At 38.8% G+C, this 15,643-nt stretch overlaps 1 protein-coding gene across 2 annotated transcripts in view; it reads right to left on the bottom strand.

Annotated features, from left to right (window-relative positions):
* STT3B (STT3 oligosaccharyltransferase complex catalytic subunit B) overlaps positions 1-15,643 on the bottom strand; it is a 96,796-nt gene that overhangs the window by 55,955 nt on the left and 25,198 nt on the right. For both annotated transcript variants that reach the window (XM_087915368.1, XM_087915369.1), the window contains exon 2: positions 12,240-12,348. In XM_087915368.1, the coding sequence (XP_087771494.1) occupies positions 12,240-12,348 (109 nt within the window). The remainder of the gene's footprint in view (positions 1-12,239; positions 12,349-15,643) is intronic.

Genomic DNA, 15,643 nt, shown 5'->3' with positions numbered 1-15,643 from the left:
AAGTGTTTTACTTTATTGCTGTAATTGACATATTTTCACTTTCTCATAAGGGCAGACAGAAGGAAAGCTGCAAGATTAGGAGACGGATATAGAAGTTTGCTAGGACAACTTACAGGTAAGGGTATTTCACTAGATTTATTGCTGAGAATGTTTGAAGTATTTGGTAAAAAGGGGACTGTACCAGTTGCCAAAAGTTTTAAAGCCTTTAAAAAGGAAATGAAAGAAGGGTGTGCCAGACAAAAAAAAAGGGAGGGGAGGGGGGGTATGAAAGAAGTGAAGAAGACAGAAGAATCCGTAGAAAATTGGCTGGAGATCTAAAGCAAAGTATTGACAAAGTAGAAGTTTTGGAAAGTAAGTCAGAAGTTGCAAATAGATAAAGATTTGGATTAACCGATATTACTGGAATTGAGAGAAAAAGAATTTTATATAATGTTTACAGCAATTCAGAAGTATATGGAGAATATATAAAAGATTATTAAACAGTCTAATTTCCTAGATTGGGATGAAAATGACACCAAGACAAAAATGATAAGGTTTATAGAATCGATATAAGATTTTGCAAAATTAAGAAATATTCCAAGGAATGCTGTTGATCACTCTGTTAGGAAGAAGAGCACAGATCAAGTATTACAGCAGCATTTTAATATTAAATTTATTATTGACAATGGAGACATCATTGGACTTAAAGAAATTGCACTTCTCTGGGAAATTACTAATTTCATACATACAGAACAGTAGAGAAAGTAAATCTGCTTACTCAAACCTTAGGATGTCCAATGACTATTGAAACTATTGATAGGTAGCTGTTAAAGGCAGGACTGGTCCTATACTGCAGTTCTTTTTCAACTGACAATCAAAGATTACAGAATGCATATAGTTTTATGTATTTTATCCTTGCTAGCACTCATAAACTTGAGGATAAAGTGGTTTGCTTGTGAGTCAGCCATCCTCAGGAAAACATCTGAATGCCAACTTCAAAAAGGGATCCATTCCTCTTTGCAATTCACTGACATTAACACCAACACTGTCCACCAAAAATGAGAAACAGTAGTCTACTTCCGTGATGGCGAACCTATGGCATGCCTGCTGGAAGCGGCACACAGAGCCATTTCCCCCCTGGCAGGTGAGAGCTTGCCTGGAAGAGACCCACTGCACATGCATGCATGCTGCCGCTGCCCGAAAGTTGATTGTCGGGATCTGGCACACATGTGCAGGGGGGTGCACGGGAGACATGTGCACATGCGCAGAGACATACATGTACTGTGGGTCATGCGCACATGCGCAAATGGATGGCACGGGGAGGTGATGGCACACAGCGGGGGAATCACGTGTACATGTGCAGAGATGTGTTGCGTGCGGCGGGGGAATCACACAGGCATGCGCAGACGTGCAGCACACGGCAAGGGAATCGTGTGCGTATGCGCAGAGCACTGCAGGGGGATTGTGCACACCATGTGCTGGGGGTAGCACACATTGCGTTCTGGGTCTTGGCACGCATGTGCGAGCGCAGGAGCATGTGCGCACTTATTGGCACATGAGCCGAAAAAGGTTTGCTACCCTACTGGTCTATCTGAAGGGAAAGGAAGAAGCCCAAATTATATATATAGATATATATGATATAACGACCTGAACAAAGTGAAAATTAGAGATCATTATCCACTCCTAAGATCTATTAGACTGCCTACAATAAGCACATGTCCCTACAAAAAGAGACTTAAATGCTTACAGTCTAATCAAAATGAAAGATGGTGAAGATATTTAACAGCCTTTGATATAACGTATGGAAAGATTGAACACACAATAATGCATTTCAACAAGGTTAACTGTGAAGCTCTTTTTTCATGACTGACACTTTCAAGATGTTTTGATATTATTTATCATTTATTTGGGTGACATGCTAATTTATTTGAAAGATCCCTCCTTGCATGTAATCCATGCTAGAAATTCATTGCAGAAATTACAGGTTAATAAGCTTTTTGCTAAATTAGAAAAAATGTGCATTTGATCTTACTCAACTGGACTATTTGGGCTACAGAATATCCACAAAAGGCATACAAATTGATCCAGCAAAGGAGCAGAGTATTCTATCCTGGGCACTCGTGTAATACAACGATATGTGTTGCTTTTAGGCTTTGCTAACTTCTGCAGGAAACTCATCCCTAATTTTGCTGAGCTTGCAAAACCATTATTATAACTCCTGAGAAAAGGCCTGCAATTCTCCTGGTCAAGAACAAGTTATATTTCAAGAATTAAAGCAACTTGTAATTTTTCAACTCCTCCTCTATCATCCTGACCCTCCCACCCCTTTGGTATGCAAACAAATGCACCAGATATAGCAATTTAGAGAAAGAGAGAGAAGGCAGTTACATCCATGTGCATTTTGCTTCAGATCATTCAGAATGAAATTATGACATTATCAATAAAAAGCTGTTGGCAGTAAAATTGCCTTTCAACTATAAGGACACTTTCTGGAAGGAACAGCCCATTCTAAGTAAATCTGTATAGACCTTTTTTTTTTTGCTTTGACTTTTACACCTCATATGTTCCAGACTCCAAGAACAAGCTTCCATATGCCCTCTTGCATAAGCTGGAGAATAAAATTCCTCAGTTACATCCTCTTCCCCATCCCCAAGCAACACACTGCAGCGAAGCAAGTTTGAATCCCATAAGACACATCAATATGCTAGGGCAGTGGTGGCAAGCCCTTTTCAGCTCTTGTGCCAATAATTGCGTGCATGCTCGTGCTCTCCCGTGCCAGCACCAGAAGGCAATGCTTGCTGCCCCCATCCCCTGAGATCCCCTGCAGCATGCTGTGTGTGTGCATGATTCCCTTGCTGCATGCCATGCATTTGCACCTGCGTGCGCAATCCCCCACTGTGCGCCATGCATCTCTGCGCCTGCGTGTGCAATTTCCCTGCTGCTCACAGCATGCCTCTGCACCCACGCATGAGATTCCCCCACTGCGCATCATGCGTCTGTGCATGCATGAGAAGATCACCCCTCCACAGGCTGTGCATCTGTGCATGCATGCATGATCACCCTCGTGCCATCCATCTGTGTATGCACACATGACCTCAGTGTGCACTGCACATCTCTGCGCATGTGTACATGTCTCCCGCTCACCTCTGGTCCCCCACGCATGTACACCAGATTCTGACAATCAGCTGTTGGGCAGCAGCGTCAGGCGTGCAAGTGCTTTGGGGCTCTTCCGGGTGAGCTCTTGCCTGCCGGGGGAAATAACTCTGCTGGCACGCATACCATAGGTTCACCATCACAGTGCTAGGGCCTATATGGATAAATTCAAGGAACTCCAAGGTACAGGATCACCTTTCACAATGACAGGGACACAGCTACAGCTATGTGAAAAAATCCTGCATGCTTTCAGTTTTAAGCTGTATTTACATGTTTAATCAACTTTTCACTCATAGAAACCATGCAAAATTAGTACTTTGATGAAAATTTCCATGGTCGGATAGAGATGCATAATTTTTATTAATATAACCAAAGTCTTTTTAAAGTTTTGAGTGAGTTTATGTGCTAAAACAAACACAACTTGCATTTTTGAGAATATTAGAATCGAAAGTAGCCAATCAGCAGTGAGCTTTGGCTGACCAATCAAAATGCACAGAGGCTAAATCTATGAGCCAATTAATATTGTCATACTCTCTAACTATAAATAGGCATGAAAAGCATCAAAAAAATTAATTTAGCTTTGGCTGCGAGCAAGGGTAAAGGCCTTTGCTTTCACCAGTACAAAGCAGTGGCATCGCATCATTGTGCTTCATGAAGAGGGTTACTCCTGTACAAAAATAGCCAAGAGAGTGAAATGCCATTGCCCCACAGTGAGCAGAGTGGTTGAAAAATACCTAATAACTGGTTCAGTTGATGACAAACTCTGCTCCGGAAGACCAAGAAAATCGACAAAATGGCAAGATGGCTGACAGGAACACCTCACCTCAGATTACAAGAATTTGGGGTGAAACATGTGATGTAAAAGTGTGCACAAGCACAGTGCGTCACAGATTGCTTGCCAGAGGGCTCAAAGGCTGCAGGGCTCGAAGTAAACCTTTGCTCACAGATGCTCACCGCTCTCGACGTGCGTGGGCCAAGAAGTATGTCAAGTGAACCAAGGTATCTTCAGTGATGAGAGCAATTTCTACTTGACTGGAAATCAGTGCAATAACTATGTCAGAAGATTTCCAGCTGAAGAATTTAGGCCGTACTGCCTGAATCTATCTATGAAGCATCCATTGCACGTGATGATCTGGTGCTGTATCGCTGCTTCTAGTATTGGTCGTGCAGGGAATCATGAATTCCAAGCAGTATGTTGAAGTCCTGGAAAAGACCATGCTTTCTTCAGCTCAGCAACTTGTAAGGAAGGACTTTTTTTTTTAATAAAACAATTTATTAGTTTTAACAGTTAAAAACAGCGAACAATACACATACAAATAAATGAAAGGAAAAAAAAAGAAAGTAGAAAAGAAAGAAAAGAAAAGATTGAAAAGAAAGGAAAAAGAAAGAAAAAGAAAGGGAAAATTAAAAACATTCTTATTTATTTTACAGTTTGCAAGATCTTTTTTTTTTATAGCCTTTGATTTATGTCATATATACACCTATTCTATACATATATCACTATCTCATTATTATCAGTTAAAACTTTCCTCTTATGCCTTATGATATATAATTTATCTATGATTAATCCAATTATACCAACAATTCCAACTATCATAATATTGTGAAGTATCTTTGTTTTTTAGTGCCAGCGTCAGTTTGTCCATTTCTGCGCATTTTGAAATTTTATCAATAATCACTTCATCTGATGGAATTTGATGTTGTTTCCAGTATTGTGCAAAGGCTAATCTGGCGCAGTTAATATATGTATTGTTATATATTTAGCTTTTTTGGAAATTTGTTTGTCAAAGATCCCTAGTAGGAAGGACTCTGGTTTATACTCGATCTGCTCTTTTGTAATTTCTTCCAACCAAGTTTGAATTTTCTTCCAATAATTTTGGGTTTCTGTGCATGTCCACCACATATGGAAAAAGGTTCCTTCTTTTTTCTTACATTTCCAACAATATGGACTCATGTTGGGGTGCATCTTCGCTAGCCTCGAAGGAGGGAGATGCCATCTATAAAACATTTTATAAAGATTTTCCTTGTATGCTACCGATTTTGTGATCTTATTATTCCTGCCCCAAACTTTTTCCCATTCTGCTAGTGTAATACTATGTCCTACATTCCGACTCCACGCAATCATATTCCCTTTTACAATTTCTTCTTCTAATTCTGTTTCTAGTAAATAATTGTAAAATTTTGTTAGGCTTTTTTTGTCCGGTCCTAATAAAATCTTATCTAATTGTTGAAGTTTGTTGTTAATTCCAAATTCTTTCTTATCTTGTTTGTACCTACTTTGAATCTGAAGATAAACCCATTGATCAATTTTTAGTCCCTGGTCCTGAATTTCCTGCCTCGATTTCAAATTTCCTTGTGAGTCCAATAAGTCTTTATATTTAATCATTTTAGAAATTTCCAAATTGTTTGGGTAAATCATCGCCTCCATTGTTGAAATCCATATTGGTATTTTTATGTAATGTTTTTTCCGAATTTTCTTCCAAATTGTTAGTAGCGCGTCTCTAATTAAATGTCTATGAAAATATTTTTGACTGGTTTTCCCTATATCCCATAAGAATGCGTGCCACCCCCTTTGTAAGTCGTGGCCTTCTAGAAATAATATTCTTTTATTAGTTAACTTCACCCAGTCCTTCAACCAAACTAATGAGGTGGCCATATAATATAACTCCCAGTTTGGGACTGCTAACCCTCCTCTGCTCTTTGTATCTTGCATTGCTTTAACATTTATTCTGGGTTTTTTCCCTTGCCAAATAAATTTGAAGGTTGTTTTGTTGAGTTCTTAGAAGAACTTTTTGTGTAATTTAATTGGAATCGTTTGGAATAAATATAGAAATTTGGGGAGAATGTTCATTTTAATGGTGGCAATCCGGCCTAATAGTGAAATTTGAAGTTTACTCCATGATTCTAAATCTTTCTTTACCTGATGTAACAATTTGTCATAATTATTTTCTTTAAGTGACTTACAGTGTGGTGTTAACCAAATTCCTAGATATTTCACTTTCTTTGTCACTTGTATTTCCATTGTTCCTTCTAATTCTATTTTCTGTTTTTCTGTTAAATTTTTGGTCATTAATTTAGTTTTTTTCTTATTTATTTTAAGTCCTGCTACTGCTCCAAAATTCTCCAGTTCTTTCATCAATTTTAGTCCCCTATCTATTGGTTCTTCAATAAAGAAGATCATATCGTCCGCAAATGCTTGCAATTTAATTTCCTCTTTCTTAACCGTTAATCCCTTTATATCTGAATTTTGCCTAATTCGCGTTAATAATGTTTCTAATGATAATATGAAGAGCAGTGGGGATAGTGGGCAGCCCTGTCTCACTCCTTTTTCTATCTTTATTGGGCGGTGTGTTCCCGTTTATTATTATATTAGCTTGTTGTGTGTCATAGATAGTTGTTATAATATTTTCAAATTTGGTACCCAGATTCAAATTATAAATTTTTTGAATTAAAAATTGCCAATTCAGATTATCAAAAGCTTTCTCTGCATCTAAAAACGTGAGTGCTACTTGTCTCTCAGGGTGGGCTTCATAAAATTCTAGTACATCTAATACTATTCTTAGATTATTCTTTATTTGCCTAGCTGGGAGGAATCCGTTTTGATCTTCATGTATATACAAGTTTAGCAGTCTTTTTAATCTGTTTGCTATAATAGAAGTAAATATTTTATAATCAGTATTTAGAAGTGAAATCGGCCTATAATTGTTTATATATCTAGGATCTGTATCCTCCTTCAAGATCAACGAAATCAACGCCCCCTCCATGAGTCCGGCATCCTGGCTGCTAGTAAAACATCATTAAAAACTTCCAACATAAATGGTCCAATTTGTTCTACTATACCCTTATAGAGCTCCCTGGGATTCCATCTGGGCCTGGAGTTTTGTTATTTTTCTGGTTATCTATTGCTGATTTCAATTCGATTCAGTAATGTCTTTATTTAATAGTTCTGCCATTTCTTCCCCAATTACCTTATCTTTAACTTCATCTAAATAATTCCTTATTCTATCTTCACTAACCTCTTCTTCTTTGTATAAATCTTCAAAGTATTTATGAATGATTTCTTTTTTCTGTTCTATTTCCTGGTATATATCTCCCTTGCTATCTATTAACTGATATATCATTCTCTTTTCTTTCTTTCTTTTTAATTTATAAGATAGCCATCTTCCTGGCTTATTGGCATGTTCAAAATAGGTTTGTCTGGTCAAATTCAAATTTGTAATCATTTTCTCTTGTTCGATTAAATTCAATTTATGTTTAGCTATATTTATCTGATTTTGCAGTTTTGTATCTTTTGGAGTATTCTGTAGTAGAGTTTCTAGCTCCTTAATTCTTTGTTGTAGATTATTTTGCTGGGAATATTTTTCTTTATTTCTCTTGGCATTATAAGAGATTGTTATACCTCTTATTACCGCCTTCATTGTATCCCATATATTTTGTTTTGTAGTTTCTCCATTGTCGTTTTCTTTTATAAAAAAATTAATTCCTCCTTTAATTTATTGATGTATTCTTTCTCTTTTATTAATTGAGTGTTTAATGTCCACCTTTTCTTTGGTTTTGCCCTACCCTTCCATATTATCTGTATTGGGTTGTGGTCTGCCCATTCATTGGGCAAAATTTCCACTTCTTTTATTTCGTTTGCTATTTCCCCATTCATCCATGCCATATCTATCCGTGTCCATGTTTGGTGGGGTTTTGAATAGAATGTAAACTGTTTTTCCTCAAGATGTAGTCTTCTCCATATATCTGTCAAATTTAACTCTTTCATCATTTCCTGCAAATCTTAGGGAGCTCTCTTTTCCCCTTTTTATTTTTCCCGCCGTTGCTGTGGTCTTTTTGATATTCAACAATAGAATTGAAGTCCCCTATAATAAGGATGTTTTTTGTTGCAATTCAACCATTTTTCCATATAGGTGTTTAAAAACTCTTTTGGTCCCCATTCGGGGCATAAATTACTACTAAAAGAATTGGGATGTCATTGATCCAGATCTGCAAAACCAGAGTCCTTCCTTCCGAATCCAACCATATTAGCTCTGCTTTTAAATCCTCTTTTACATATACTGCAATTCCTTTCTTTTTACACTCGTCTGCTGGTGTGGTAAATAACTTTCCTAATTTCGGGCATTCTAAATATTTTTCATCTTTCTTCATTATGTGCGTTTCTTGTAGGCATATTATATCAGCCTTTTGTTTGATTAATTTAGTTAATATCCTTTTTCTTTTAATCGTTGAATTTAAACCGTTTCTATTTATTGATAGTAACTTTTTTTCTTCTCCCATTTATTTAGTTCTGTTTCGCTCTTTGGCGTGTAACCGCCCGTTTCTCTTTGTGTTTGTGCTTTTGTAGTTCCTTCTGTCGTTTGTTGCGAATGAGTGTCCTCTTGGTTCCCTACAGATCCGGTTCTATTTTTGTGTCCACCGTATTCTTCTTGAGAATTTGTCTCCAATTCCTCCCTACTACCTTGCTCCTGCGGGCCCACCATCCGTTCATAAAAGTCCTGAGCTTTTTCCATGGTGTCTATTTTAATTTTCCTCTCTTTCCACGACACTAGCATCCCTTCTGGTATAAGCCATTTGAATGTAATTCTTTTTTGGTTTAAATAAGCTGCCAGAAATTTGTAATCATGCCTTCGTTCCCTTACTCTTCTCGGAATCTGTTTAAGAATTATAATTTCTTTTTCTTTATAAGTTATTGTTTTACCTCTAGAAATTTTATATATCATATCACGGATACATCTTCTGGTGAATCGTATGTGAACTTCCCTAGGACATTTATGTCGCCTTGCGTAGTTTATATTGACCCGGTAAACTTCATCAAATTCTTTTTGGATATCATCTCTGTCTTTTTCCAAAAGACCGGACAGTATTTCTGCCATCAAGTATTCCAGGTCTTCCTCTTTTGATTCCGCCACATTTTGAAATCTTAAGTACATTGCCGCCTTGTCCATCTCTAGGAGGACCAATGAGTCGTCCATTTCTTTACTCATGTTTTTAAAATCTTCATCCACTCTTTCTAATTCCTTTTCCGTTCGGTCAGTTCTTTTTTCTACCTCTTTTATTCTAACTTCATTTTTCTCCAAGGCCTGTTGCAGTATTCCCACTTTATCCTCTACTTTAAAGATGTCTGCCTTCATTTCTGCCTTTAATTTTCCCATCTCTTCCTTCAGTTCATTAATATCTGCTCTTGTTTCCCTGTGGTTTTTAGTCATTGTTTCTTGCAGTTTTGTCAGTGAGTCCTGTAAAGTTAGAAACATTGCATGAATGCTGGCATTCGAGATGCTAGATTGCTTCTCTATTGGTAGTGTTTCCTCTATTGTTTTTTGCGCCATGGGTGAAGTTGTTGCTAAAGTAGTTGTTATTGTGGGGTTGACCTGTAAGGAAGGACTTTTACTTCCAGGATGACAATGCTCCTTGTCATCGAGCCAAGTCCATCCAGCAGTGCATGAAGAAGCATGGTGTTCAACTTCTGGATTGGCCAGCTCAGAGCCCAGATTTGAACCCAATTGAGAATTTGTGGGCCAAGATTGGTTACAAAATAAGCAAGAAGCATCCAAAGACTAAGCAGGAGCTGACTGAATCCATTATTGCAGCCTGGCACCACATTGTCACTAGTGATCATGTGCAAAGGCTTATACAGTCTATGCTGAAGCAATGCTGCCTGGTGATAAGCAATAAGGTCTGTCCAATTTCATATTAGTAACCATGTTTGGTTACCTAAACGGTCCTTTTCAGGGCCACAAACAATAAAAATGTTAACAAAACACTAGCATTGGCCTTAGTAATTGCAACACGTATGCCACTGGGTATCATCACAGTCATTGTAAGCATGCAAGAAAATTCACTATTCCCATCCAAACAGTACCAAATTGCAAAAAGCTTATGCTTTAACATTTAAGAACCACCAGTAGTTATTTAAATATAACAATATTTGCATAGCAGTTAGCATATCATAAAATCAATGGCCTATCCAAAAAATGTCATAAACCATAAACTGTAAAGCGTACAGGACTTTTTCACACAGCTGTAGTACACAGTAGACATTTATATGTGTCTCTAAGGAGTGGCTAGTACAGCTGTGTCATGAAATATATCACAAAGCGGCAGATGTGGGGGATATTCAGTACTAATTAAGTGCCCTGAAAAAGAATTGGTGGCCCTGCATCCACAGATAAATTAGGAATTGTTTCTTCTTGGCCTATATGTTAGAGACAAAACCAATCCCTCCTAAGCGACTGGATTGTTGCAACTACTAACCTCCCCCTCCCCGCTCCAGCCATAGGATACTATTTTTCTATATTTCATCATTATTTCCCTCTCGTTTAGGAATATATTGCCATAGTGGTAGTAGTGGATTTATTGGCCCATTTCTTTCTTTACAAGGGTCTCCTAACAGCCCAAGAAATGGTTCAATATTTTTGGATTATGTTTTTAGATACAGGTAGTTCTCAACTTACAACCAATCACTTAGTGACCATTTGAAGTTACAATAGCATTGAAAAAAGAGATTTCTGACCATTTGTCACACTTACCCCCATGCTCATGTGATGAACATTTGGATGCTTGGCAATTGGCATGCATTTGTGACAGTTGCAGGGTCCTGGGATCATGTGATCATCTTTGTGACTTTCTGAAGCCACATTCGCTAATTTAAGAACTGCAGTAATTCACTTAACTATGCAAAAAAGGTTGTAAAACGGGCAAAAATCATTTAACTCTATTGCTTGATAACAGAAATGTTGAGTTCAATTTTAGTCATGAGTGGAGGACTACCTGTATAGAGGACTGGTCAATCTCATAACAGATAAAGGAAGTCAATTTACTTCCAAATTTTTAAGGACCCTCTTCCTATTTTTAAAAATTAAAATACATGTCATCTGTTCATCATCTGGCTTCCGATAGAGAAGATGTCTAACTGATCTACATTTGTAACAAAAGTACCCCCTTCCATTCCAATAGATAGGAAGAAGAATATGAGTTGCAAGCAGTATTGAGACACAGAGAGAAGCAAGGTAACTGCTTAATAAACCCAGAAAGATAATCAGAGTTTGAAAGAATATGGGAGCAAGCAAGAGATGTTCATTTATCACAATTGATAGGTTTTCCCAACCAATACCCAAACAAACCCTGTCTAAGAAGTTATGGATCCTGCAAAGGTCAATCACTGACCATGATGAGCAGAAGGGACTAGTCTATGAAATGTAGGGAGCTTCAACTATACCAAGAGACTAAGTGGGGGGCAATGAATCAACTTTCTACAGCAGACATACAAAACATGAGTGGGGGAAGATTGGTGGCATTTAGTTATTGGAAGAAGATGATGTAATGGAATGTATCAATGATCTTGGGAAAGAGGAGAAGAGATACTGTCTGGGAAAAAATCAGACAAGAGAGGCAGGAGCCCACAGTCGCTTAACTGTCAGAGAAAGAAACTTAGGAAAGACTTCGCTTTAATGATTCAAACAGTCAAAAGTGAAAGTGGAAAGCATGTGCCTTCAAAGTTACTAGAGTCTATCTTACAATAAAGTGAAATTAGTTTATCTATTTGTGTTTCCTGTCTGATTTCCTGTCGAAGAGGTCCTGACTAACCTAGCTGACAACTTACATTAAGTATTCAGAAATGAATACTTAAAGTAAGGGTGGAATGAACTTTTGGCTAATTAGCCTGATCAACTAAACCAATCTGCTGCTGATGAAGTGAGGGATGTTATAGCTTTTTATACCAATGTATGTATATAATATTTGACAGTAAATAAGAAATATCTAATATTCAAGCCTTTAAATGCTTGAAGTAATTTTATTATTCACATTGTAGGAATGTTATACTATGAACTAATTTGATGGATAGTAACAAGAGAACTAGGAGGTGAGAACATAATCTTTAATATTTTTATTATAAATGTAAAATTCATTCATTTTAAACAAATACTTGTTAAGGATGGAATTTGAGTACATATCTGATTTAATTTAAAAACAAAACAAAACTGAGTATCATATATATTTCTTGACTGCAAACTAGAAATTGAAATAGCATAGAAATATAAAAACAGTTTAAACAGAGTCCAGTTTGAAGAGATTTGTCAAGAACTTTAATATTTTTTTCTGATACTCACAGTTCCACCAACTATTCTTCCTAGTGGATACCATGCTCTTTCATCAAACCAATTTAAGAATTCGTAAAATCCATGTGATGCAAGATGATGTGTTGATCTGTAGTTAAACCTAGAAAAAAATAGTTCAGATATTTAAAAAATCTAATTAACTGTCACTTCAGGTAGATGTTCAAATCTGTATAGTGCTCTTTGGGGAACTAATGCTTAGAATTTCTAATATTAAAATCAAATATAGCCAGATGCTCTTTCTCAAGCCTAGAAAACAGGCAATGGCAAGCCAAAATCTTGTCAAAAAAGCTTAAGGATCTTGCTCAGGCAATTACCAGGATCAATACTGAGTCAAAGGAAAAGAAAAGGTAGTATTTATTTGTATGACTGAATTGCTATTGGCACTTGTATAGGCACTATTGTATATATCTGATTGCTGATATGTACTGTATTTTTCAGAATGTAAGATGCACTTTTTCCTTCCCTAAAAGAGGATGAAAATTTGGGTGCATCTTATACAACGAATGTAGCCCCGCATGAACCCAAAAACGTGAGGTACAGAGGCCAAAAACACAAGGCACGGAGATGGTGATGGTCTGTGGCAATCCCTGTAGCCTGGAACAGCTGATTGGGGGTATTCCAGGTGGTCGATCCACCTGCCAATCCGCTGTTCCTGCTGAACCAGGCTGCAGTAATGTGCTGAAGCTAACCTGGCTGTTCGCTATTTGCCGCAAGGATGTGTCAGAATTTGCATCAGCAATCACGTCCAGAAAGCACACACAAAGTAACTGATTCAGCAGGATTCAGTAATTTCTCTTTATACAGTATACAACACATGATATACAATAACAAAATCAGGTTTTCCAATATGGTAGTAAATACAAGCAAAACACAAGCAGTGGAGAGGAGTTTCAATATTCAGTTTCAGAGCAGCATGCAGCTTTAGTACAGAACAATTGAGCTAAGCCATAGCCAGGCTCCTTGCTGTTTCCTTCCTTCTCAAACAGCAAATAATGTTTTGGTTTCCAAACAGCCCTCAACTCTCACACATTGCCAGATGAATACTGATGGATGCTGGTAGGCAGAGGCAGAATTTTTTCCCCTTATTTTCCTCCCCCAAAACTAAGGTGCATCTTATACTCCGGAGCATCTTACACTCTGAAAAATACAGTAATTTTTTCATTCCAATGATAAGGAAGAGCTCCAGAATCTTTATATTTTTGGTTTTATTAAATGGGAAAAAGAATAAAATTGCTATTTTCACCAAGTTTTTCCCAAAAATACAACCTATTCCGAAAATAAGCCTAGCCTGATTTTGGGGGGGGGATGGGCCTAATACAAGCCCTACCCCAAAAATAAGCCTTAGCAAAGGGGGAGGGGGCATAGCCAGCACGGGAGGCAATCAAACTGTGTGTCCCCTCACAAACATGGGCAGCAATCCCTGAGGCATGGCAGCTCCTTTCCTTTCCTTTCCTTCCACAGTCACCTCACGGAGGCTTGGCCCCTTAATTACGGCTGTGTGGATCAGTTCAGCCATCAAGGGCCAGGAGCTGCCTCTCGTTTTGTCTCTCCAGGTGCCTGGAGGTGTTTCCAGCACACTCTTACCAATCCTGCCCCTGCCCACAGAGCCAGGCAACTTGCGGTGGAGGGCCTCTCTTCCGCAGTTTACCTTGTGGCTTTGGAGCAGGTGCAAACATGGTTTGCGCTCCATCAGGCCTGGAGCTTGGGTCTTTCACAGGCTGCTAATGAGACAGAAAACCGTATGGTATGTTGGGATCACCTGCTCCCCCCGCCTCTGCTGCTGGTCTTTGTAAGGACTCTTCGTCCTCCTGGCTGCGCTGCTCTTGGCTGCCCTGCACCTTCAGCGGGCAAGAGCTCATGGTGGCCCTGCAGCGGGATGGAGGGAATGATATCACCCCTTCTTCCTCCATCCATCTGCTTCTGCCTGGTGCGGGGCAATTTTTGGAGCACAAGAATGAAGTGGCAATCCCCCCTCCTTCCTCCATCTGTCTTTCCTGCTGCAGGACTCTCCTGCATCTCAAACAAAATCAAACTGTGATGAACAAGGCGGCCAACAAGATCTGAGGAGTGCTCGCAATTCTGCCTCCCTGCTCCACTCTACTCATGTAAACCAGATCCCCACTTCTTATCAACCCTGCCAGCCTTGCACACATGCACATTGCTTGGTATAAATCATCTCCAGGGAAACCCCATCCAAGACCAAAGGTGCCCATTCTCCCTGAGCCAACAAACCCAAACCCAGTCATTCAGTCTTGCAATGATTTAGTTACAACCCATTGCTCCCCATCCAGCCCCTAACAGCCTCCAGGCACTGTGAGAGGGAGGACACAGCATCACTTAATTCACCACGGGGCCAGACATACTGCCGAGTATCATCAGCATATCCAATTAATTGAACTGCAGTAGAAAATTATACAAATTCTCAGGGAGGATTTAACTCTGCCAAATTCAGGTGATTTAGTTTAGTTTACTTTGTCATTGCACCTCGTACAACGAAATCATATACCATCTTCAGTGCACATCATGACCATGAAAATAAACACAAACACACATCCTTCACACATTGAACCGGAAACCCCTGACACCACACCAGTACTGAACTATACAGCAGAATTCAAAAGAACCACTGCCCTGGGATAGAAGCTGTTTTTCAGCCTATTTGTCCTTGTTTTTATTATTCTGTACCGTCTGTTCAAAAAAGGGTTCCCAGGATGAGATGGATCTTTGAGAATGTTCTGAACTTTCTTAAGGCAGCGGGAGCTATAAAGCTCTTCTGGGGACAGGTCAACCAATGATCTTCTGGGAAATGATATTAACCCTCTGGAGTGCTTTCCTATCTGCCACCATGCAATTGACAAACCATACAGGTTTGTGCAATATGTTAAAATGCTCTCTATGGTGCAGCAGTAGAAGATCATCAGCAGTTTCTAATTCAGTTGTTGTTTTCTGAGAAGTCTCAGGTAGTATAATCTCAGTTGGGCCCTTTTGACCAGGACTGCAGTGCGGGCACCCCAGGTCAGGTCCTCTTTTAAGGCAACACCCAGAAACTTAAAACTGGCCACTTACTCTACTAGGTCTCCATTGATAAGCAAGGGCTGGATGTCTGATCTGTTCCTTCTATAATCCACTATAAGTTCCTTGGTCTTATTGGTGTTGAGGACCAAGTTATTGTCTCCACACCACAAAAGCAACCGGTCCACCTCATCTCAGTAGGCAAACTCACCCCCCCCCCAGAGTTAAGTCCCACCACTGTTGTATCATCTGCAAATTGAGCAATAGTATTACTAGTGTGAGTGGGAATGCAGTATAAAGTAAGGGACTCAACAAGCAAACCCTATGATGTACCAGTGTTAAGAATAAGGGCTGAAGAGGTATGATTACCTAATCTGACCCTC

This window comes from Pseudonaja textilis, chromosome Z (genome assembly GCF_049901715.1).
Source record: "Pseudonaja textilis isolate UNSWEBS1 chromosome Z, rPseTex1.2, whole genome shotgun sequence".
Taxonomy (NCBI): domain Eukaryota; kingdom Metazoa; phylum Chordata; class Lepidosauria; order Squamata; family Elapidae; genus Pseudonaja; species Pseudonaja textilis.
This window is presented reverse-complemented; position numbering and strand designations above follow the sequence as displayed.